The sequence below is a fragment of the Saccopteryx bilineata genome, chromosome 12 (assembly GCF_036850765.1).
Source record: "Saccopteryx bilineata isolate mSacBil1 chromosome 12, mSacBil1_pri_phased_curated, whole genome shotgun sequence".
Lineage (NCBI taxonomy): Eukaryota > Metazoa > Chordata > Mammalia > Chiroptera > Emballonuridae > Saccopteryx > Saccopteryx bilineata.
The window spans coordinates 8,841,077-8,867,515 of record NC_089501.1 but is presented as its reverse complement, the minus strand read 5'-3'; the positions used below and the strand labels follow the sequence as shown (position 1 = coordinate 8,867,515).

At 37.6% G+C, this 26,439-nt stretch overlaps 1 protein-coding gene across 6 annotated transcripts in view; it reads left to right on the top strand.

Annotated features, from left to right (window-relative positions):
- Positions 1 to 26,439, top strand: part of LAMA4 (laminin subunit alpha 4) — a 178,350-nt gene that overhangs the window by 122,119 nt on the left and 29,792 nt on the right. For all 6 annotated transcript variants that reach the window (XM_066247939.1, XM_066247941.1, XM_066247940.1 and 3 more), the window contains 11 exons: positions 1,524 to 1,665; positions 2,860 to 2,956; positions 8,553 to 8,669; positions 10,157 to 10,336; positions 13,433 to 13,572; positions 16,535 to 16,708; positions 17,614 to 17,759; positions 18,222 to 18,384; positions 19,221 to 19,354; positions 19,821 to 19,992; positions 24,872 to 25,003. In XM_066247939.1, coding sequence (XP_066104036.1) covers positions 1,524 to 1,665; positions 2,860 to 2,956; positions 8,553 to 8,669; positions 10,157 to 10,336; positions 13,433 to 13,572; positions 16,535 to 16,708; positions 17,614 to 17,759; positions 18,222 to 18,384; positions 19,221 to 19,354; positions 19,821 to 19,992; positions 24,872 to 25,003 — 1,597 coding nt within the window. The remainder of the gene's footprint in view (positions 1 to 1,523; positions 1,666 to 2,859; positions 2,957 to 8,552; positions 8,670 to 10,156; positions 10,337 to 13,432; positions 13,573 to 16,534; positions 16,709 to 17,613; positions 17,760 to 18,221; positions 18,385 to 19,220; positions 19,355 to 19,820; positions 19,993 to 24,871; positions 25,004 to 26,439) is intronic.

The following is a 26,439-nucleotide window of genomic DNA, read 5'->3' as shown; positions in this document are numbered from 1 at the left end:
TTTTTTTTTTTTACAGAGACAGAGAGTCAGAGAGAGGGATAGACAGGGACAGACAGACAGGAACGGAGAGATGAGAAGCATCAATCATTAGTTTTTCATTGCACGTTGCAACACCTTAGTTGTTCATTGATTGCTTTCTCATATGTGCCTTGACCGTGGGCCTTCAGCAGACCGAGTAACCCCTTGCTCGAGCCAGCGACCTTGGGCTCAAGCTGGTGACCTCGGAGTCTTGAACCTCGGTCTTCCGCATCCCGGTCCAACGCTCTATCCACTGCGCCACCGCCCAGTCAGGCGGATCTGCAGTCTTACATACTGGGTCACACAGAGAGTCTTTTGGAAGTTACTGATGAATTAAGGGACACTACTCATCAATGTTTGGAACTGAGAAAAAAAGGTGGAACCAGTGAATATAAAACTGAATAAAATTGAGACAAATAACTGACCATAAGCTGCAGAAAAGGGGATGGCATTTTTGTTATAGAGAAAGAAAAAGTATTTGTCAATAGAATAGTTTGAAATTCCAATTCAGGAAATACTTAGGTATAAAAATAAATCCTGATGTTTACTGGATTCCAGGCACAGAGCCAATCATTTCACATATTTTATCCCTGTTGTATCTTACATCAGTCCTCTGAGGCATATGTTGTTATTAGCGTCTATGTGAGTGTCCAGTGTGTGATGGGTTCTCAATAAATGTTAGATGAACCTTACAGAGGCCAGTTGGGATAAAGACAGAGGACATGGTGTATAGAGCGGAGGTGGGGGTGGGTATGAATAGAGCTGTGTGCTTAAGGGAGGCAGCTGAGTCTCAGGAGTGAGACAATGTGTGTCCTGGACAAACCATGCACCCTCTCTTGGAGCTTTACTTGCTTCTTTTAAAGGGGAATAACAATGTCTAGGTCATGGATGTGGTAAAAATTAAAGACATAATATATGGAACAGGACTAGCCCAGTATCTGCACATGCATGCTCTGAGCATGTTATTCCCCTTCTTAAGGAAAAATATGATGTGTTATATTAGGGAAATAGGGCCATAGAAGAAAAGAGGAAAAGGAGATTGAATAAATAGTGAGACCAGCTAATACCTGCCACCATGCTGAGGCTGTGCACCCTCTCTGAGAGCCTTGGTTTCTTTTATGACAAAGAAAATAGCAATGATGACCCAGGTAAGTAGTGGATAACTATAGGTTTGTTCCTCTGCCTGACCACTGCCACATAAACTAGTGCTTGAAGAGGTGCAGAGGACTGTTTTTAAATCATCACTTCCTTTGCCTGTGGCTACTGCCTGGCAGCCGCTGCTGCCATGGAGCCAAAATAGGGTGGTTTTGGAGTCACCAAAGGCAGAGGAATGCAAAGGAGATGTGCCTCTAGGAGAGGTGCTTAGGAAAACCTTGTGGAGCCAGGTGACTCTGAATAACAAGAAGTACCCGTGATCCTGGAAATATTCCAGTCAAGCCCTACAAATAGCCTTGTTTCTCAAGGAGGTTAGATGGAAAAGTAATGACAAGTTTGTTCATTAACAGGAATTTACACAGTTCAGATATGAATGGGTTGGTTCAGAAGGCTTTGGATGCTTCAAATGTCTATGAAAATATTGCCAATTATGTTAGTGAAGCCAACAATACAGCAGAATTGGCTTTGAACATCACTGACCAAATTTATGATGTGAGTATTCCCTTATTTTTTTTTTTATAAAGTGAGAAGCAAGGAGGCAAAGAAACATATGTCCCTACCAGGATCTACCTGGAAAGCTCCCTATGGGGAGATGCTCTGCCCATCTGGGGCTGTTGCTCCATTGCTTGACAACCAAGCTATTTTAGCACGTGAGGCAAGGCCATGGAGCCATCCTTAGTGCCTGGAGCCAACGTACTCCAACTGAGCCATAGCTGTGGTAGGTGAAGCAAGAGATAGAGAGAAGGGGGAGGGGGAAGAGTGGAGAAGTAGATATGTGTGCCCTGCCAGGAATCAAACCTGAGACATCCATGTGCTGGGCCAACATTCTACTGCTGAGCCAACTGGCCAGGGCCATATTTAAGTTCATTTATATGTTGTCTTTTTCCAGCTATGGCTTTTCCATTTTCTAATGTCATCTCTTGAGCTTGTAGTATAACACATATGACAGAAAGAGCAGAACTAAGAAAAGACCCTTTTATTTATGTTATAAATATTTCAATAGTGCAAGTTCTTCAAGATGTGCCTTAGTTCAGACAGCAAATGATCACATCTTGGACATTATTTTTTAAGCCATGGTCCCTGAATAAAACATAATTAAGACTAGAGAATATGCTTTATGCACATGCTCAGATTTTTTTCAATTTATTTACTAAATACAGTTGACATACAGTGTTATATTAGTTTTGGTGTACAACATAGTGTTAGACATTTATATATTTATACTTCATGAAGCGATTACCCCTAATAAGTCTAGTACCCACCTGGTACTATATATACATGGCTATTACAATATTATTGACTGTCTTGCCTGTGCTATACTTTACATCTCCATGACTACTTTTATAACTACTAGTTTGTACTCCTTAGCCCCTTTCACCTTTTGACTTTTTCAACTCAAAAACTGTTTACTGATGGCTTCCACGTGACAAGCACTTTGGTGGGGCCTCGGCCGGGCACTTTTCTTGGTTCACTGAATTTTTGTCAAAAAAAAAAAAAACATTTATCTTGAAAATGCCAAGGATCTTATTGTCTCGTGTTCACCTTTGACCTTGATTTTGAGCTATGAAAATGAAGCGGTGTGAATTTTGATTGGTGTTTAGCAGATAAACTGCATCATCTAAATGCTAAAATCACAAATAGCTCCTCTGCAATCCTTCTTAATCTCTTCACCAAATTCCTATGTAGGCTGTGAGTGGAATTGATACTCAAATCATTTACCATAAAGATGAAAGCGAGAACCTCCTCAATCAAGCCAGAGAACTACAAACAAGGGCAGAGTCCAGTAAGTACCTTCCCTTTCCCAGCTTACTTCTGGTTTACAGATGCTTCCCGCCTTTCACAAAATATTTCTGCATGTAGACAGATTTCAAAATTCTAACGTTAAAGAATAAGTGATATTACAACAGAATAATACATTAGTTGGTCCTGCTCAGAGTCAAGGTGTAACAAAGCAACGATTAGGTATTTTAAAATTAATTGTGGGTTTAAAAAAATAACCTTTCATATAGTAAAATATGTGGTGGATATTTTTGGTAATCAAATAGACTAATTAATAGAAACTTACCATAAATATATCATTTTTTATAGAAATATAATGCCATAAAATACACTTAACACTAACACTGTATTTCACATAATTTACCCTTTCTTGGACAATTCAGAAGGTTTCTTCAAATTTCACCCATGATGATCTGTTCGGGTCATCGCTGTGAGCGTCAGGAGGATAGGGTACCAAACGGTTGGTACTTTGCACTTTCTTATGGTTTGTGTTTTTCAAGTTTACTGCGTTTAGGACAAGCCCAATGACCATAAAGAAAAAAGCATTTTCAAAGGCTAATGCTTGTATCTGCTGCAGCTAGTACCTCCAGAACAGGAAAGGGAGGGGGGAAAAATGAATCATTTTAAGTCAATTTTGAATCTCGTGAGTTACTTTTAAAACAATTGAATTGACTAAGAATTTAACTGCACATTATTTATCTCTGAGGTAAGGAACTCATTTCTAAGGCTATTCAAGCACTGACTAATGAGATTGGAAATCCATTATCTAACTGACTTCTAAATACCACCTAAAAACAAAAGCCAACTTTGAAACTGAAAACTTCCCGTAAATTTATCAAAGCAATTAATCTCAAGTCCAACCGTGTTCTTGTTTTTACCAAGAAATACACAAAAATAAATGCATTTGTTTCTTGTATGCAGAATACTTAACTATTTAATGTCCATAAAGCAACTATTATTTTATGTTTCTGGGTAAACAAAGGCAATAAAAAATGCTATTAAGTCTCTCAGTTCCAATTAATTATATAAGTACAGTCTTGAACATGCTCTTTAGAAAAGAATTACAGTAGTAGCAGTAGTGTTCAGTTAATAGTAAAATATTTTAAGATAAATGTTGCCATATCTATGTATTGCTTTTGTTTCATGTAATGTAAGAACTAGAATATGCAGATCTTCATGAGTCAATGACTTAAATTTTTTATTCTCCTTGATAACTTGCAAGGTATTTTTTAATCCTGTATTATTGAGTTATTGAACCTCATGAAAACAAGTTTTCTATTTTGAGAATGATATGTCTTCAAAGTTTCATGTTTTATATACAGATAAATCTACATTGGTCTCTTTGAACATATTGTAGATTTTATTACCTATTTCATGAGTTTGTCTGGTTAAACTCTTTCATTTAATTATTTGTAAAAGGGCCACTGAAGGGGAGTTAAGACTGTGTGGTTAAGAATTTTCCTCTCTGCCCAGGCCAGATGGCTCAGTTGGTTAGATCATCATTTCCAAAGCAAAGAGGTTGCGAGTTTAATCCCCGGTCAAGGCACGTACGGGAATAGATTGATGTCCCTGTCTCTCTTTCCATTCTTCTCTTGCTAAAGTCAATAAATAAAAAAAATTTTTAATTTTAAATAGAATTTTCCTATCTTTAAACAATACACACATTTGTGATAAAAAATTAAATTTTCAAGTTGAACCATATTCTTCTACCTAGCTGTGTTTGTAATTTCAGATTACTGTTAATTTATATTGAAATGACTTTCAATCACCAATCATCTTTATTTTCCAGTTTTCCTTTTTTGTTGTTATCTATAGCAAATAGTTACCAATCTATAATAAAAAATCAGGAAGCAGCTATTTAAAGAAATCTTCTATTGAATTCACTTGTGAAATTAAAAAAAAAAATGTTTATGTAAGACAATATAGTTCTAAATAGGACATGCTTTTTATGAAATATTTCTTCTTATAAACATTCAATCCAAAATAGATTTTCTTTCTCCTATTTTTATCAAGAGCTCCAAATATAGAGTTAAATATATTCTTTCTCAGCATATCAGCCAGTGTTTTTTGCAGTCATAGGACCCAAAAGGAAAAGCTAAAAAGATATTTTGTACCAAAATTTTCAAAAAGTTAAGCTAAAAGGGGGAAAGAGTGCAATACAACTACAAAATATGTTTAAGTCCCCTTTTGAATTCTGGAAAATTCTCAGGCACTACCCAGAGGAAATAAGAAAGAAGTGCTTGTTCTTTGGTTACATTGTACTCGGTGACAGAACCAGCTAAGCACCACGCACTGTGTACCCATCATACATATGTGGGGGGAAGATAACTGAACAGCAAACCAAGCACACCAGACTACAACACAAAAGAGTAAGTACTCCGTGGGAGAGTATATATTTACAAGCCCACTGGAAACAAAGAGGAGAGTAGAACAAGTGAAAAAAATATATTTTTCTGTTTATGAAGAAGCATAAATTTCTTGATGCTTTATAGAGCATAAACTCAACATTTTGAAAGTTGATCCTTCAATTACGATGAAAAATTATTCCATACTGACTTGTTTGGGTCTGGTCCAAGATAACCCAGTTTAGGAACTATGCTACAAGCATACTTTCAAGAATGATTTTGTAAGAAAAAGACTATCAACATGATGCAAAAACAAATAGAAAATCTGATAGACCTATATGTACATACATATGTATAAAGTTTACCAATAATTAAACCCTTCCCACAAAGAAATCTCAAGGCTCAGTGGCTTCATCAATGAATTCTTCCAAACCTTTATTTTATTTTATTATTTTATTTTTTAGCAAGAGAGACAGAAAGACACACAGGGACAGACAGACAGGAAGGGAGAGAGGTAAGAAGCATCAACCCATAGTTGCAGCATCTTAGGTGTTCATTGATTACTTGACAGGGGGCTTCATCTGAGCCACTGACCCCTTGCTCAAGCCAGTAACCTTTTCCTCAAGCCAGTAATTGTGGGCTTCAAGCCAGTGTAACCTTTGGTCTCAAGCTAGCGACAATGGGGTCATGTCTATGCTCCCACGCTCAAGCCGGCAACCCCGCACTCAAGCTGGTAACCTCAGAATTTCAAACCTGGGTCTTCTGCATCCCAGGCTGAGACTCTATCCCTGTGCCACTGCCTGGTCAGGCAATTTTTAGAAATTTTTAAAGAAGAAATAACACCACTCATTTACAAATTCTTCCAGAAAATAATACAAGAGAAAATGTTCTCTAACTTGCTCTATGAAGCAAACAAAACTTTGATACCAAAAACTGACAAGGACATTATTAAAAAAAAGAAAATTATAAGGCAAATTCTCTCATAAAGAGATATGAAAATCCTAATCAAGATATTAGCAAATCAAATCTAGCATACTTAAAACCGGTAATACATGATCAAGTTAAATTCATTCGAGATTTCAAGGATAGTTTAACATTTAAAACATTCATAGTAATTCATCACACTTACAGAATAAATTTATTGATTTTTAGATAAAGGGTGTGTGAGTGTGTGTGTGTGTGTGTGTGCGTGTGTGTGGAGAGAGAGAGAGAGAGTGAGAGAGAAAGAGAGAGAGAGGAGAAGTGGGCAGCATTAGCTCATAGATAGTAGTTGCTTTTCATATGTGCTTTGATGGGGCAAGTCCAGAGTTTTGAACCAGTGACCTCAGCATTCCAGGTTGTTGCTATATCCACTGCGCCACCACAGGTCAGGCCCACACTTATAGAATATAGAAGAAAATTCATGCCCTGGCTGGTGGCTCAATGGATCAAGCATCGGCCTGGCATGTGGACATGCCAGGTTGAATTTCCAGTCAGGGCACACAGACCATCTGCTTCTCCCCTTCCAACTCCCACTTGTCTTTCTCCTCTCCTCCCACAGCTAGTGGCTTGATAGAGCATCAACTGGGTGCTGAAGATGGCTCACTTGATCTTATAGCATCACCTCAGGAGTTAAAAATAGCTCTATACTCAAGCATCAGCCCTAGACAGGGTTGCTCAGTGGATCCTAGTCTCGGTGCATGCAGGAGTCTTTCTATCTTCTTGCCTCTCACTTAAAAAAAAAAAAAAGAGAAATTTATATGATCATCTTATTACCTGTAGGAAAATTATTTAACAAAACTCAAAATCTATTCATGTTATAAAAAGAAAACTCATAGCAAACTAGGCATAGACATTACCTTCCCTAATTTAATAAATAATAATAAAATAATTCAGCAAATTAATACTGAAATAGAAGGTTTCCCACTAAGACTGAAAACAGAACAAGGAAGCCCCACATTACCAATTCAATGTGTAAAAATCCAGTTTAGTTCTGTTAACCAACTAATAATTAACTTATTAAAATAACACCATTTGCAATAACATACAATACTAGCAATAGGTCTGATGAAAGATGCTAAGATCTCTGCATGTAAAATTATAATACACTACTGCAAGAAGTTAAAGAAGTTCTAAATAACTAGAGAGCAAAATAAGAATTTAGATCTCAAGAAGAGTAATTAAAACTGTATTAAGAGAAAGACTCAATTTTGTAAAAATAACAATTCTGCCAAATTTAGGTAAAGATTCAATGTAATAGTAATTAAAGTACCAGTACTATATGTCAAATAATTCTAGAATTTGTATAGAACAATAAAGTCTTGAAGAATAAAAACAAAGATAAAAGACTTAAACTACCAGGTATCAAGTCTTACAACTACAGAAATTAAAACAGAGATACAAAAAATATTTTTAAAATGCATTACTATATTATTTCTTTTTAATAAAATTTAAAAACAGATACAACTAACAGACAGAGATCGAATTCAGAATAATGGTCATCTTTTGGTAACTACAGAAGTCCCAGGAAACTGTTAAGTGAGCTAATAATGTTCTATTTTTTTTTACCTGGACACTGGTTATATTTTGTGTTCAATATGTGAAAAGTCATCAAGGTGTGTAACGTAATGTGTGCCCTTTTCAAGATGTGTGTTGTATATTGATTAAAATTTTATTAAAACAATTCAGAAAAAAAAGAATTATTCTTACATAACTAATCATCACCATAAATATAGATGGATCTTCTCAGCTCTTTATCAATTGTTTATTTTTGTGTGGTTTCTTTTTTAATTTATTGATTTTAGACAGAGAGGAAGGGAGAGAAAGAGAGAGAGAGAGAGAGAGAGAGAGAAACATTGATCTGTTCCTGTATGTGCCCTGATCGGGGATCAAACCAGCAATCTCTGCACTTTGGGCTGATGCTCTAACCAATGGAGCTATCTGGCCAGGGCCTATTATGCTACAAGGTGTTATTAGCTACAACTTTTTTTCTATCAAATATATTTTTCAATCAAAAGAATTAGCCATTATCTCTTTACGTTTTATAAATCACTTTGCGGCATCTGAAATCACTCTCAAGCAGTTTACACGTACTCTGCAAACCTGTACCTCCTAATTGAAATGCCACTTTCCCGAATTGGTGGTCTGTGCTCATGTCGTATTCAGAATATTGCTGCTGACTCTATGATAGAAATCAGAATTTTTCTTGTTGAAATGAAGATTTTCCCCCCTGGTATCCTGGTTCCACTGGTGCTTTTTTTGGCTTCTTCTCCATAGACAATGATGAGGCCGTGGCTGACACCAGCAGGCGTGTGGGCGGAGCCCTAACAAGAAAGAGTGCTCTTAGAAACCAATTAAATGATGCCATTAAGCAACTGCAAGCCACAGAAAGAGGTAAGGATCACGGACAGAATTTAAGCCTCACCTGTTTGTTCACTGGTATTAAAATAAACCTTTGATGAAGGAGTAGATGATTCTTTGCTTTTCCATCTTTTTATGAATAAATATTGTTATCTGATAACCAAAGGAAACTATATTCATCACACACACCCTAAAAATTCTGGAAAATAATTATAAAAGCTGTAACCACACCATCTAGGGTGACCATTCAATTTGAGAGAATTTTTCCTCCAATTGTGCCTATGTGTATGTTCAGTAACCTACTGTGTTGTTAACATCCTTGGTCATTAATAAACATGCCCTAATATGGTTATTGGGTTTCTCTGGCTCCAAATGTGAACAGCTGCCTTCTGTTACATGCCACGGCATTCTTACAGTGAAGCAAGGAGACCAGCGAGCCAGACAGAGAAATAAGAACACTCATCTTGCCTAATCTGAGATGACAGTGGTATTGTAGAAAATGTGACTGGAAGCAGCTGTGTGTTCCCCAGCGTAGTGGAGGTTAAAACATGAGGGCTGAATGGGGATGCTTTACTACTTGTCCAGGAGGATGTCATCCATTGAGAATCCCTGTCATCAGCACCATCAGCACTACCACATGCTAGACACTGGGCTGTGTTTTGCATACATTATCTCATGTTGGAAAGTATCAGCATTACCTTTGAACTGATGTGAACCTTGAGGCTTGTCAAGATTAGGGAATTTGCTCCAAAAGGCACAGTTCCAAAGAGAAGCAGACTCGGGGTTCAATGCTACCTCCATCAGAGTTCAGAGCATTTAAGGTTGAATTAAATGTTTCTCCACTTAAAAAAGTTGAAGCTACAACCTCACCTGAGGTTTTTATTACAGAAATAATACATGACCATTATAGAAAAATTAGAAAATATAGATAGAAGAAACAACAGGAGAAGAAAAATATTTTATAATTTTATTTACCTAGGGAAAAAAATTTTGTTGTAAACATATTTTTATTTTACGTAAATAGATGTTAAGTAAAACTTGGATTTCACTGTATATGCTTTTTTGAAAATTGCTTTTCTTATTCAAAAATATCTTTCCTTACCAATTTACTTATGTAATAGAACATTTTTTATGGCAAAAATTGGTCTACATAGAAGAATGCCATTCAAACACAAACGTTTTCTGAGTTAACTCTCATATGCATTTTCTGTGGCTTTCTTACCAAGTAGCTAACCTGAAGAAATGCTAATTACTCATTAGTTTTTTAATCTATCTCTAATTGGAAAATGTTTTAAGTGAGCTACATGATTTTAATGAGACAGTCTTTCAAACTCACTAATACTGCTTACAGTATTCTTGTGCACCTAACTTACACTACAATCAGTATAATTTAAAAATCTTGTTTGGCTTAAAAGCTCAGAACTTAAGGTCTGTTTCACCCAGTGATTAAATGGATGTTAATGTTCACAACCAATGTCCTGCTTCTCTGCAAAGTGAGTGTCTTTGTGCTCTGTGTGAAGGTGACGCTCAGCAGCGCCTGGGGCAGTCCAAGCTGATCACTGCAGAAGCAAACAGGACAACGATGGAAGTCCAACAGGCTGCTGCCCCGATGGCTAAGAATCTAACCAACTGGTCACAGAATCTTCAAAGTTTTGACTCTTCTGCTTACAACACTGCAGTGGACTCTGCCAGAGATGCAGGTATCACTTAGGAATTTCTCAGTTTGCATCTAGTGGAAGAATTGGCCATTGTTAAGCAATTTTCGGCCCTGGCCAAGTAGCTCAGCTGATGGGAGTTCCTCCCAATACACTAAGGTTTCAGGTTCAATTCTCAGTCAGGGCACATACAAGAATCAAGCCATGAATGCATAAATAAGTAGAACAACCAACCAATGTCTCTCTCTCCCCCTCCCACTCTCTCTAAAATCAGTGAATTTTTTAAAAAGAAGAAATTTTCATTTGGGTTTCAGATTAAAATACTGTAGAAGTTAGCATAGAAAAGGAGAAAAATTTTTGCTTGGTTTGTCTCTCAATATGTGTCTGTTTGTATGTGTATACATATGAAATATATGTATTTCATACAAACATTAAATAGATGAGTTAAGAGTCATTGTTATTTTCATGTGAAATACAGTAGCACTTGTTTTTATCAATATAATGTCCTGATCCATTCAGGACAGTCAGTCACATGTGCTTCACCATCTTGCTTTTAGGAAAAAAATTTACTAAACAGCCTTGCTTTAACTAAACAGCAACACTTTATCCTTCTTCCAAAAAAACAGGTTACTACCAAGAAGTACTGAATATGACCAACATAACTGAAGCTTCTCTCTAAGAAGGACAGTTTGTTGGTCAACTTAAACACAATGAAACTGTAATATGTTGATGCCTACCTAATTTATTTAGTTATACATACATGTAAAAAAATCACACATTACTTGAGAAATTTTCTTTTTTCCAGAATATTTTTCTCTTCGCATCTCTTAAATATCAATGTCTTTGTCATAACTAGAAGTATCTGTTCTCAAACATAGTTGTTTTTTTGTATGTTTTTTTTTTTAATTACAGTTGACATACAATGTTAGTTTCAGGTATACAACATAGTTCATTCATGGTTTTGCCAACCATATTACTTTTATTTCCATCTGAATTAAGAAACAACTTTATTTTTTTTTTAATTATTTAGTTATTTAAGAGAGAGAGAAAGAAAGGCAGGAACATAGGTCTACTCCGGTATGAACCCTGACCGGGGTCCGAATCGGCAACCTCTGCACTTCGGAATGATGCTCTAACCAACTAAGCTATCCGGCCAGGGCAAGAAATAGCTTTATTAATCAATATATGATCCCTAGAAATTTTATCTCAGGTCACAGATCTTCATTCCCATAAAAGAAAATAGCTCTTCTGTATTCATCTTTTAAGTATATACTCATGAGTTCTTTCATGTAACCATTCACTCAATTGCTTTTAAAACTTGATCTTTAAAAGAGTTGCCTAGCCCTGGCCGGTTGGCTCAGCGGTAGAGCGTCGGCCTGGCATGTGGGGGACCCGGGTTCGATTCCCGGCCAGGGCACATAGGAGAAGCGCCCATTTGCTTCTCCACCCCCACCCCCTCCTTCCTCTCTGTCTCTCTCTTCCCCTCCCGCAGCCGGGGCTCCATTGGAGTGGAGATGGCCCGGGCGCTGGGGATGGCTCCTTGGCCTCTGCCCCAGGCGCTAGAGTGGCTCTGGTCTCGGCAGAGCGACGCCCTGGAGGGGCAGAGCGTCGCCCCTGGTGGGCGTGCCGGGTGGATCCCGGTCGGGCGCATGCGGGAGTCTGTCTGACTGTCTCTCCCTGTTTCCAGCTTCAGAAAAATACAAAAAACAAACAAACAAAAAAAAACTTAAAAGAGTTGCCTACATGACATTCAACATTCACATTTATAAAGATATTGCCTCAAGAATATTTACTAAATTTGTATTAATTTTTTCCCTCCTTTTTCAGTTCTATCAGTGATTTCAGTAAGCATCCAGGACTAGCACTAATTGAAATTGTTTCAAGTAACTGTGTTCTCAAATAGCATTTTGTGATTCAAAATAAAGTAAATGAAAAATACCATAAAATAGTTTATTAAGACTCTCAAATAAGGTGGCTACTTTTCTCTAAGAGATATGAGGGCAGGAGAACCCTGTCATATACATTTCCAAAATCAAAATTTAATGTAATACTTTAAATATACTTTATTACCTCTAATTTTTAAAGGTTATTGTATTATAAAATGGCTATTGTGGTCAGTGATCTAAACAACAAATATTTACCTGTGTATTAATCAATACAATAAGCTGATAGTTGCTATTATTTGACTTAATTCCATTCTTTGTGCTGGAGAAGCACCTTGTTTCCTAAGTACAGCAAAGAGGTATTTCCTTGGTCCTTATTGACATATTCTCCTCTGAGTTTAGTTTGGTTTCTGAGAGGCTTGCTCTTGTCCAGCTGCTAATACTCGATGACCAATGTTTATCTCTAGTCGGCTGCTTCAAAACACTGGTGTGCATCATAATCATGTGCCCCCCCTCCCCCAGTTCCTGATTCAGTAGGTTTGGAAGGGGGCATTGCGTTTCTAACAAGTTGTCTGGTGAAACTGACACCATTGGTCGGGGGACTCCAGTTCATTAGATTTTGGAGAAAGTTATGCCACTTTCTGTGTTTTCTCATCAACCTGTATCTTTACAATTCATGCTCTTTTCTGTGTGTATGTTACACATAAAAAGAAACAAAACATTACCTAAAAAGTCAGTATGATCTGTTTGTACTGTTACCCTTGTCTGGGCCCAAAGCCCACGGCTGCTCACCCTCACCTTGCACAACTGCCTCTTCTCTGGGTACTCCCTTGTTTCCTCCATCCACCTCTGCCTCTGCTGGGGCCACTGCAGCAGCAGTGAGAGGTGTGCATGAGCGTCTGGAAAACAACCTTTCCACCTCCTTTTGTCCAGCATCTTTTAAACTGTTAGAGCAGTTACATTAGAAATGCAAACGGAATCTCTCCTGTGTGGTGAAAGGAACATCTGCATCTTTGCTGTGGATCCTGCCCTTTAGACAAGGACTTCATAAGTCAGCTTGTTCTACATACATCTGTGCTATAAATGTCACCAATTAGGAATCAATTATACCTTGGGCTTACTTATTAATTTTGCAGGGTTATAAGTACTTTCTTATAGTTCTACCAGAAGTAACCGTGTGTTTGTCTCTTCACCTGATTCCTGAAATATAGTTAACAATGAGATATTTACAGAAGTGGTTAATTTTTGTTAACTGCAGTAAGAAATCTGACAGAAGTTGTCCCTCAGCTCCTGGATCAGCTTCGTACTGTTGAGCAGAAGCGGCCTGCAAGCAACGTTTCTGCCAGCATCCAGAGGATCCGAGAGCTCATTGCTCAGACCAGAAGTGTTGCCAGCAAGGTAACCCATGAAAAGAGTCATCGCCATCTGTCACTCGGTAACAGTGAAAACACAAAGAGCAGCTTCCAGAGCCTGGAACCTGTCTACTGTACTATCCAGCTCCGTAGTTCTCAGCACCCTCTGTTCATCAGAATCACATGAAGAGCTTTGCAGACTAAACCCTTTTCTAGCCCCAAGCTCAAAGCAATATATCAGGCTCTCGAGGTAAAGGGTTCAGTACCTGTATTTTATTAAAACTCCTCAATGATTCTAATGTGTAGCCAAGATTTAGGACCACAAACTTAACCTTGCCCACAAACCTCATAGAGCAAAAGTACTCAAGTAAAGCCAACCAAAATTTTCCACGAACCAGCGCAGCTAGTAATTCTAGGTCCTGAGGGAGAACCATGAGGAATTAAGAAAATAGACACATTGAGAAAAGAGGATGAGATCGGAGGCCTCCGCAATGCTGATGGCAAGATCAGAGAGAGTGAGCCCCTGGTCTTTGCTTTATTATGTATCATAGACAATTAAAGCCTTTAAGCCAATATACAAATAGGGGAGTCTCTGATACAAAGCCACTCATCTGAGGCATAAATTGGATTCCTCATAAGAGTGCACCACCCTACATCATGCAACAGTCAAGGGTGTGGGGAAAAGTTTAGTGTTGAAAAGATCTTAGTATTAAGAGATCTTAGTATTAAAAGAGTGGGAAAGGCTTAGTCTTAAACTAAGCCTTAGGCTATAATGACCTTGCCAGCTTACAACATGTTTCTCACAAAAATTAAAGACTCTATTATTAGTATTATTGTTATTATTCATTTCTCATTATCCATTATTTTAACAGTTGTTTCAGTGCAATTGCTATATGGAATAATCTTGCCTATCTACTTCTTCAAAGGATTTTCTCATACAACACACAGGATATGAAGTTTTTACTGACCCTTCAGAGGCTTGGCTGAGGAAACACATATAGCTAAACTGAATAACCTCAACAAAGACCCTAGTCTGAGATGCTTATACAGAAGCAACACAGCAACACCATAACTAGCACCAGAGTTAGTGGGAATATGTCCTGACACAACCATTAACATTTGCACTGTGGCAAAACATGGCTTGTTCTTGGCTTTCTTTTTAATTTGTTCTTTATTGATTTATAGACCAGCAGCATTTTTATTAATACCAAATATATTATTTTATTTTCTCAATTGAAAATTGGCCTGCACAGACTATTGGCATAAATTACTGGCAGAAATAAGAGTTGGAAATCCACTATTTTGTAACGAGGGAGATAATGATTTGTAGATATGCCATCTTTTAAATGATCTATGATAGTTGAGTCCACACCATTAACTACCTTTTTTAGATACCCTGGAGAACATTTCGAAAAAGATTTATCATTAAGAAATAGTATTTCCAAAACTGAGTTTTCTGTGAGTGATTTCTGGTCATTTTAATCATGTGGAGTAAAATTTAGGGACCTTAAACACTTAAAACCATTTCCTAAAAAGAGTCTTGGCAATAAATTTGGAACCCGCTAGGCTCCCCAAAGTGAGATACTTTCTGTGCAGGTAATGTGTCCTTCTCCAACTCTCAATTTTTACATTAATTCCACACTCTGCTTAATTGTTTATTAAGATGTATTGATGTCTACTCAACTGGCAACAAAGGACAGCTGCACTCTAGGCACCTGGGAATATAATCTTGAGCTCACTCAACATCAGTATTAACCAAATCAATATTAATTAATTGATATAAATACATCTAATCATTCATAAATATTTGCATAAATGGCATGGATAGACACAGTCTATCCACTTCTGAGTCCTCTGAAAATCACCTTGAATGAGACCCATTTAGCATATCATATTGGGTCTCTCAGAAATGCATTTATTGAATTTTGCTTTTTGTGATGCTTTTCTGAGAATCATTATAAGAGACAGTAATGAACTCATCTTTAGAATTATTGTAATGATAAAGCCAAGCACTGAAACACATTTTATAGTTATCATCTTATTCTCTACAACAAATTTATTGTCCTTATTTTACAAATGAGGAAACTGCAGGTTAAATGACTTATTTGTGGTTACGTAGCTATAAGTGGCAGAGCCAAGTTTCAAGACCCTGCCTCAGACTTCAGAGCTTGATCTAGAGCCCTCCTACCTGCACAGTCGTGGTCGGGGATGTTGCTCACAGCCTAGCCCCATGCTTCTTTTCTGTAGAGCCCGGGGGAGAATTCATATCTGTGTAAGTATTCAAGAGTAGTTATAATTATCTTAATCAGTTCCTTGTTGTTAATCTTATAAGCCTTGTGAAGTGTATAACTCAGTGGTCCCCAACCTGTTTTTGGGCCACGGACTGGTTTAATGTCAGAAAATATTTTCACGGATCGGCCTTTAGGGTGGTACGGATAAATGCACAAAATAAAATTATGCAACTGGCTTAAAAACTATGGTATTTTAAAATATAATTGTTGAATTTACGAGGCAAGCGTCAAGAGTGAGTCTTAGACGGATGTAACAGAGGGAATCTGGTCATTTTTTAAAAATAAAACATCGTTCAGACTTAAATATAAATAAAACGGAAATAATGTAAGTTATTTATTTTTTCTCTGTGGACCGGTACCAAATGACCCACGGACCGCTACCTGTTCGCGGCCCAGGGTTTGGGGACCACTGGTATAACTGACTAAGTATCCATTCCAGCTGCTTAGTTCACTCTAGCCAAGTATGTAGTTCATTGAGAAATTCATATTTATCCTCATTTTTAGGCTTACTCAGTCACCCCATGTTAAATGTAAACTATTATATTATAATCTGCCTTAAATCCTTTCTTAACAAGGTGAGGACATAGGTAAACAAAGGCATGGAGGAGAGGAGAGCTCAGAGACCCCATCAGGAATGAGGGGAGCTATTGAGAACCATGGACAGACACTGTGCCCATTTCTTCAGCGTACTGTTAATGGAATAATTTGTAACTCCAGATCCAAGTCTCCATGATGTTTGATGGCCAGTCTGCAGTCGAAGTGCACCCTAAAACCAGTGTGGATGACTTAAGGACCTTCACGTCCCTGAGCCTGTACATGAAACCTCCTGTGAAGCAGCCGGAACAGGCTGGGACTGCCGACCAGTTTGTCCTATACCTTGGAAGCAAAAATGTAAGAGCGTGAAGTTTTCTTTTTCTTTTTCTTTTTTTTTCTTTTTTTTTATTTTTATTTTTCAATCACAGTTTACATTCAATATTATTTTGTATTAGTTTCAGGTATACAGCATAGTTGTTAGACAATGATATACTTTATAAAGGGATCCCCGTCATATCTGCAGTACCCACCTGGCACCATATATAGCTATTACAATGTTACTGACTTTACTCCCTAGGCTGTACTTTACATCCTGTGACTATTTTGTAACTGCCAATTTGTACTTCTTAAAAAGAGGGAATAATATTAAAAGAAAAACAGGTATTTTGTCCTTGCCTTACAACAAAGCTACCTATGCCAACAAAATTCCCATTCTGGTAACTCAAAAAGTATAGATCATTTTAGCGCCAAAACTAAAGTGGTGATTTAAAGTCAAGTAATTTCTTCTTTGTGGGATATTTCTGGGCTTGCTTCACATCAGCCTCATACTGCTAACTTTGAGGAGTGTGAATGTAGCATTCCAAAGAACTTCAGAATACAGAGGCCTATTATGTTTGACGCTGAATCCTGTTTGAAGATGTGTAGCAATTGGTATTGGCAGGCTGTGTTATATTCCTGGTTAACTACAAACAAGGTTAGCACATTCCTGGCAGCTGTCACAAGTCCACAAGCCTGCGCTTGCTTGCCTCCCTGTCCAGATGCACTTGTACAAGCCAAGTGGACTAGCAGACTGAGGCAGCCACAGGGAGGCTGGCAAGAAAGAGGCATTTGCCCAGTCTAACAGGAACTTGGGTAATAATTCAGTCCAGACGTACCTTGACACAGCCAAATGTTGGCACTGCTTATTGTCCTCTAAAGAAATAAAAACAAAAGATGATATTCATTCATTTGAATTTTATTTAAGCAACTTCTTGACATTTCAGGCCAAAAAAGAGTACATGGGTCTTGCAATCAAAAATGACAACCTGGTATATGTTTATAATTTGGGAAATAAGGATGTAGAGATTCCTCTGGACTCCAAGCCTGTCAGTTCATGGCCTGCTTACTTCAGCATTGTCAAGATTGAAAGGTAAAGTGAATCCAGGCCAGGGCTTATGTGTACATTTTATAAGGTGTGTGTGTGTGCGCACACACACACACACACACATACAAACACACCTCACTCACTGTCTTCTTGTGGATGTTGTAAGGAACATTTTTTTTTCTATTCTTCCTCCTCTTTCTTCCATTATTCCTATAATCCTTCCAAAATTCCTTAGTGAAAAACAAAAGGTTAAAAAAATGTTCATCATTTTAAAATACTAACTTGATTATTAGATCTTTATATCTGGCCAATCCATGAATTAATTTCAAGATGGAATGTGTTTTTTGCCTTTCCCATTGATTATTGACATTCTATAAATGCATGTGAGTGTAACAAAATCAAATCACTAATTCTGTGACAACAGAACATTAACACTGTGACATTAAAAATATGTATTTTCTATAAATTATCAGCCTACTAAAAAGTGAAAATTCTTTATCTCAACAGGGTAGGAAAACATGGAAAGGTGTTTTTAACAGTCTCAAGTCTCAGCAGCACTGCAGAGGAAAAGTTTATTAAAAAGGGGGAATTCGCAGGGGATGATTCCTTGTTGGATCTGGACCCCGAGGACACTGTGTTTTATGTTGGTGGTGTGCCTTCAAATTTCAAGGTAAGTTCTCCAGGTATATTTTGGCTTATTGCAAATCTACTATGATTGTTTTTTTTAAAAAATCCATAAGAACTACAGTGATTTGGGAGTGGGATGAAAATCTTGATATTTTAAAGAAGAGCTTAGCTCAGTGAGTAGTAGAATTCTGAGCCAGGATCTATACACCTGGTCCTTGCTTACCACATTTTCATAGTATCAAATGCATTCAAGCTATAGCTAACATTTGAATATCAATTTGTTTCATTCTGATACATTCCTGCCTCACATGCCCTCCATCTATTGCAGGAGTATACACCTGTACATTGTGGGTTTGTATCTAGTCTTCAGGTTACAGATGACAACTTCAGAAACTTAGTTATCTCAACTAATATAAGCATAAAAAATAATATGAAGGAGGGGGTAGGTCTAAGGGGGAGTGTGAGACCCGATGAAAAGCAAATAAAGGAATGGCCCAAGGAGATAGGGAGTTAATCTAGGATTCAATTCCAGGACTATTATTTTCTAGGTATAAGTACACTGTTGAGCCTGAGAATTACTTTCTCTTGATATGAGAACAAGAATGAATACTTCCCAGAGCTGGTGTAAGGATTTTGGTCATAAATTCACTACTTAGTGGGTGACTGGCATATAGGATATGTTCAATAAATCCCACCCTCTTGTTAAGAACATGATTTATCTAAATGATTTGGCATAGAGTAGACACAAACTCATGGCTAGAAAGATATCAATATCTAGGATAGGTCTCCTAGACCAGCTATTTGTTTTATTGCCTGCTCTGTGTCGTCCGGGTGAAATGTGATCATGGGACATTTGACTTTGCTTGGTCTGTTGTACAGCCTCCTGCAAGCTTAAACCTGCCTGGTTTCATTGGCTGCCTGGAATTGGCCACTTTGAATAATGATGTGATCAGTTTGTACAACTTTAAGCACATTTATAATATGGATCCCTCCAAATCAGTGCCCTGTGCCAGGTAAGAAAGTGTTAAGAGTACTAGAAACTTCAATAGCCATGCAAGAGCAGCAGGTGAGACAAGTGTGGATCAGTGTCCAGGTTCTCAATCTTTTCTTTGGGAAAACTAGTTTTGAAGCTGCATAATAGTCATGCCTGAAAAAATACTTTTCAGATTTTCTCTACCTTAGACAAACATGCATAATTATAAAAAGTGTTAAAAACAACCTCTTTGCAGCTTTGATTTAGGAGTCCAGAGAGTGGGTTTCACTAACACATAAGATAGAGAAAAAAGTCCATTAAAAACAATTCATTTAACTTACCTATTAACTTACCTATAAATGCTTCTTTATGTCACTTCTGCAGGCATTATGACTTCATTTAAATGCTGGAAGGTCCACGGAGGATGTCATGAGATGGGTGGAAAGAGCCTCACTTGAAAAGCATAACATTGTAATGTTTATATGATTCTTGCATTTTTATTTCAGAGATAAACTGGCTTTCACTCAGAGTCGGGCTGCGAGCTATTTCTTCGATGGCTCTAGTTATGCTGTGGTGAAGGATATCACCAGGAGGGGGAAATTTGGTCAAGTGACTCGCTTTGACATAGAAGTTCGAACACCAGCCGACAATGGACTTGTGCTCCTGATGATCAATGGAGTGAGTAAAAATAAGAGTCCTACATCTTCTCCTCTATTTCCTTTACTTTCTGCTATGCATATTTCTAGGAACCTTCCAAGGTTGCATCATGCCACCAAACTGAAGTCTTAGTGTAGAGATCAAAATTAAATTATTTTCTTCAGGGAAGTGATGTCAACAATAAGTAAAAGCAGCCTTGAAATGCATTTCCCTGTGCTACGTTTTTGAATGTAGATGAAATACAACCTCTTTAATATACTGAGAGAGTTTTGCCTGTCCAGGCAGTGACACAGTGGATAGAGCCTTGGACTGGGATGCAGAGGACCCAAGTTCGAGCCCCTGAGGTCACCAGCTTGAGCTGGTGCACCAGCTTGAGCATGGGGTTGCTGGCTTGAGTGTGAGATAATAGACATGACCCCATGGTTGCTGGCTTGAGCCCAAAGGTCACTGGCTTGAAGCCCAAGGTTGCTAGCTTGAGCCCAAGGTCACTGGCTTGAGTACAAGGTCACTGGCTTGAGGAAGGGGTCACTTGCTCTGCTGTAGCTGCCAGTCAAGGCACACATGAGAAAGCAATCCATGAACAACTAAGGTGCTGCCATGAAGAATTGAAGCTTCTTCTCTCCCTACCTGTTTGTCTATCCCTATCTGTCCCTGTCTCTCTCTGTCTCTTGTCGCAAAGAAAAAAAAAGGAAACTATAGTCTTTATAAATAAGTAGAGGAATAAAACTTTAAATATATATATATACACACTGAGAGAATTTATAAAACTTTAAATATATATGTATATATACATATATATATATATAGAGAGAGAGAGAGAGAGAGAGAGAGAATTTATAGGGAAATCAGCACCAAACTCTAGGAAAAGCAGTGTCTCAACAGAAATTTAACACTGACTTTTTAAATTGTGTGCCATCATCAGTAAAAAGAAGTTTGCATATATTTGCATATTTATATATACATTTCTTTATTAATGATATGTATATGCCATAGAGTATTCAAAACTAAGAATAAAAGAAAATTAATTTAAACATAATATTGAATAAAAATAAATTTTATTTTAAAATATGAAATCAAATTTTTTATCTGTTAATGATACAAAAATTATTGTTATTAGCAGAGTTAGAACAATGTAATTAAATATGCTTAAGTATTTTTCAAAGTCTCATTAAACTTTTTTTGATAAAGCCTGACCAGGTGGTGGTGCAGTGGATAGAGTGTCAGACTGGTATGCAGAGGACCCAGGTTCGAGACCCCAAGGTCGCCAGCTTGAGCGCAGGCTCATGTGGTTTAAGCAAAGCTCAACAGCTTGACCCAAGGTCGCTGGCTTGAGCAAAGGGTTACTCGGTCTGCTGAAGGCCCGCGGTCAAGGCACATATGAGAAAGCAATCAATGAACAACTAAGGTGTTGCTATGAAAAACTGATGATTGATGCTTCTCATCTCTCCGTTCCTGTCTGTCTGTCCCTATCTCTGACTCTCTCTCTGTCTCTGTAAAACAAAAACAAACAAAAAAAAAACAAAAAAAAAACCTCTTTTTGATAGAATAATTCAAAAGTCTTGTTCTAAGTTTGATTTATTTCAATATTAAATTTTATTGGCTGTCATAACTGGACAAGATACCTCATGAAAATAAAACTGCCAGAAGTGTATCATTGGCTTTGCTTACTAAATCATAATACTCTTTTTCAACTTCATTCACAAATTTGCAACACTTATCTTTGAAATTTGGTACATTTCCAGTTTTCCTGATATCAGTCTTGCAAGCTAATCAGCTATTATGTCATTTTGTACACTTAAAAAAAAGAGTTCAAGAACACTGGAAATCTTCATTTGAAAGATTTTTAAACAGGTTAAAAAGTCCTTTCTAGCCTGACCAGGCGGTGGCGCAGTGGATAGAGCGTCGGACTGGGATGCGGAAGTACCCAGGTTCGAGACTTCAAGGTCGCGCGCGGGCTCATCTGGCTTGAGCAAAGAGCTCGCCAGCTTGGACCCAAGGTCGCTGGCTCCAGCAAGGGGTTACTCGGTCTGCTGAAGGCCCACGGTCAAGGCACATGTGAGAAAGCAATCAATGAACAACTAAGAAGTCGCAATGCGCAACGAGAAACTGATGATTGATGCTTCTCATCTCTCTCTGTTCCTGTCTGTCTGTCCCTGTCTATCTCTGCCTCTGTAAAAAAAAAAAAAAAAAAAAAAAAAAAAAAGTCCTTTCTAGCAGTATTTTAATAGTGCAGTTATGAGAGTTTTTATAAGAAGTACGCTTTTGACCAGGCGGTGGTGCAGTGGATAGAGCATCGGACTGGAATGCAGAGGACCCAGGTTCGAGACCCCGAGGTCGCCAGCTTGAGCGTGGGCTCATCTGGTTTGAGCAAAAGCTCACCAGCTTGTTCCCAAGGTCACTGGCTCAAGCAAGGGGTTACTCGGTCTGCTGAAGGCTCATGGCCAAGGCACATATGAGAAAGCAATCAATGAACAACTAAGGTGTCGCAACGAAAAACTGATGATTGATGCTTCTCATCTCTCTCCGTTCCTGTCTGTCTGTTCCTATCTATCCCTCTCTCTGACTCTCTCTCTGTCTCTGTAAAAAAATAAAAATAAAAAAAGAAAAGCAGCTATTAGAAAAAAAAAGAAATACACTTTCATTGTGTTTATCAACAAGTTCACTTAATAAAAAATTTCCAAATGTATTTTTAAAACCATCTCTCCAAAAAAATTTACTTTCTCATCCATTGTTATAATATACCTACCCTGAAATGACAGATCAAGTATGCATTTTTTTTAAAAATAGCTAGTAGGTTTTGTACTATTGAAAGACATTTGTCATCACAAAGAAAAGTTAACAAATTTAGAATAATTAATTTTATAAGAGAAATGTATAACTAATCTGACAGCATTTTTAATAATTCACCAGACGTAATCTGCAAACATCTATGAGTCTCCAAATATGGTGATTTGCTGCATCTCAATAGAAAATCATTGTAAATATTCTATTATTTATCTCACCTATAAATCCATGTAACTAAGCACACTGAAATAAACTGCAAAAGGCTAAAAGCAAAGAAATAAGTGAGGAGCTACCATCAGCCTTCAAGTGTGGAACTTCACTCTTTTTGTTTTCTTTTTTTTTTTTAGGTGACAGGAGGGGAGATAGTGAGTCAGACTCCCTCATGCACCCTTACTGGAATCAACCCAGCAATCCCATCTTGGGTAGATCCTCAAGTGCTGAGCTATTTTTAGCACCTGAGGCTGTTGTGCTCCAGTGGAGCTATCCTCAGTGCCAGGAGCCACACTGGAACCAATCCAGCCACTGACTGTGGGAAGGATAGAGAGGTAGAAGAGGGAGAGTGAGGGAGGAGAAGCAGATGGTCACTTCTGTGTGCCCTGACCAGGAATTGAACCCAGGATGTTTGTTTGCCAGGCCTACACTCTATCCACTGAGCCACCAGCCAGGGCTGGAACTTCACTCTTAAGGGCTCATATAATGTGTGAATTCCATGAAAATCCATCCAAAGGACAAAACGAAGGCCCAGTGTCAATCCATGTGTTAAAAATAAAAAGTTATTTTCTCTATTTTAGAATTGATTTTAAAAAACATTGATTTGTTATTACAGTTTATTTATTTATTCATTGATTGATATCCATATGTGCCCTGACTAAGAATCAAACCTTCAACCTTGGTGTATAGGGATGATACTCTAACCAACTGAGCTATCCAGCCAGGGCTATTTTAGTGTTTTTAATGAGCATAAATAAAAGTTGAAATATTTTCTTTCTATCCCCCGATGGATTGTTTCCTACATTCTCAGTAGTATACAAACTCCACTCAGAAGACCACTTTCTGAAAAAAAAAAAAAAAAAGATTACTTTTTATAAAATAAGGACTTTCATATAGCACCTTATTATTTAAATCCATTGAATTCTTGTATCTATGAACTGTCTTCTGAAACAAACAAGTCTGGTCAGTAAATTACTTGAGTGTTATAGCATTATTGGGGTTTTCAAACATCATCTGGTCCAAGTGCATAATAATTTTATTTTTACAGAAACCCAGCACTTCAAAATAACACAGAAACAGCCCCTTTTAGCACCCATATTTTCTGATGTTTTCAAGATTCTTTTTGACATACCTTGAAATTAGTTTTTAATATCATCAATGTTCCTCTTAAAATGAAATACAATCACATCTATTGGCTTGTTATAACTTTCAAAAGTTGCCTAAAGAAAAAGCAGTTGAATACTTATGGCCTATAATACTCTGTTTTCCAAATTTCTAAAAGGTCTTAAGACTTAAGTTATACATAAAATTTTATTTATTTAGAGTAAATAAAAAGCCCATAGAAGACCTGACCTTCTAGGCAGTGGCACAGTGGATAGAGTGTCAACCTGGGACACAGAGGACCCAAGTTCAAAGCCCTTACGTTGCCACCTTGAGCATTAGGGTCACTGCCTTGAGTGTGGGATCATAGATGTGACCCATGATCACTGACCTGAGCCCAAAGGTTGCTGGCTTGAGCAAGTGGTCACTGTCTCTGAAGTCCCTCAGTCAAGGCACATATGAGAAAGCAATCAATGAACAACTAAGGAGCCACAACAAAGAATTGATGCTTTTCTTCTCTCTCCTTTTGGATCTGTTTTTCCCTATCTGTCCTTCTCTCTCTCTCTCTCTCTCTCACTCACTCAAAAAAACAAACAAAACAAAAACCCATAGAGGATAGCTGTTTTGAATTGTATATAAATATTAACATTTTGGTATATTAATATGAAACATAACTGCTGATGAGGATATTGTTATAATTTTAAATTTCAATAATAAGGAATACAGTGTTATTTCCCAAATTCAGCTAAATCTACACTTGTATAATAGCAGATGCTCACATTTTATAACTTCCTTCTCTTTGCAGAGTATGTTTTTCAGCCTGGAAATGCGCAATGGTTATCTGCATGTGTTCTATGACTTTGGATTTAGCAATGGCCCTGTGCATCTTGAAGACACTGTGAAGAGAGCTCAAATTAATGATGCAAAATATCACGAGGTACAAATCATTGCAGTTTGGATAGTTTTTCTGTTTGATTTGGCTTTGCTTGAACTTAGATCTATTGATTTAATCAGATATTCAGCCAGGTTAGGTGAAAAAGTAATTAAACGAAACACCTTCACATCTGAAGACCAACTAAAGGGCACTCGGCTACTTAACTCCAGGATAACATTTACTTTAAAAAATAGATGTTTTTGTCATATTGACCTTTCTAGAAAAGAGTCACTGAAAGATTTATTTTAGTTGCTTCATTACTCAAAAAGCTCCTGTTAATGCTCAATATCTTGATTATAGTGATACTCCTGTAGAATCTTTCTACACATTTGTTGAAAATGCCAGCATGTAGATATACAGCTATTTGCTTAGTTATCCTTAAAGCCTCACTATATGTAAAGAGTACATATAAGTAAATAGAGAATCTCCTTTTAAACCATATATCCAGAACTTAGAAAATACTAACACAGATCCCTTGTAAAGAGAAATCACAAAGAATGCTCTTTAGTCTTGAAACAGATGTGCAGTATACTGATTACCATCTATTTTTATTAACAATTACTTTAAATCTACAATTTAATAAAATCTATAAAAGTCATATTACCTTTGGGCCCTGGCCGGTTAACTCAGCGGTAAAGCATTAGTCTGGTGTGTGGAAGTCCCAGGTTCAATTCCCAGCCAGGGCACACAGGAGAAGCACCCATCTGCTTCTCCACCTCTCCCTCTCTCCTTCCTCTCTGTCTCTCTCTTCCCCTCCTGCAGTCAGGGCTCCATTGGAGCAAAGTTGGCCCGGGCACTGAGGATGGCTCTGTGGCCTCTGGCTCAGGTGCTAGAATGGCTCTGGTTGCAGTGGAGCAATGCCCCAGATGGGCCGAGCATCGCCCCCTGGTGGGCATGCCTGGTGGATCCTGGTCCTGCACATGCGGGAGTCTGTCTGTGTGCCTCCCCCCCGCCCCCCGCTCCCCCTTCTCACTTCAGAAAAAAAAATTTTTGTTTAAGTCATATTACCATTAAAATTGAACCAAATTGTGGAGAGTAAGAGAATATATTTCTCTTTTCAGTTAAAAGTCCATAGCTTTCATGAGGATGGTTTACAATAAAAGATTATTTTAACTATTTTTCTGACTAACATTTTCACAGATTTATTAAGGCTTCTCACTATATCACCAAAAAATAAAACCAGTAATATTCAGTCTACAGTCCAGAAGGTACCTGTTTATAATTTTTTCCCAAATCTCCTCAAAGGGGCCAAAGAAATCAATTGGTTTTATGACAAATGTTTCCCGGTCTAGCTCCTTCTCTGTATGGAAATCCTTCTCCTGGAAGTATGAATTTATAAGTAAGAATTTTCATGTCCGAGTGAGAAAGGAAAATTTATTTCCCATTTTGTAAACAAATAAGCAAAAGAACATGGAAGTTCAACTGTTTTAACCAGAATA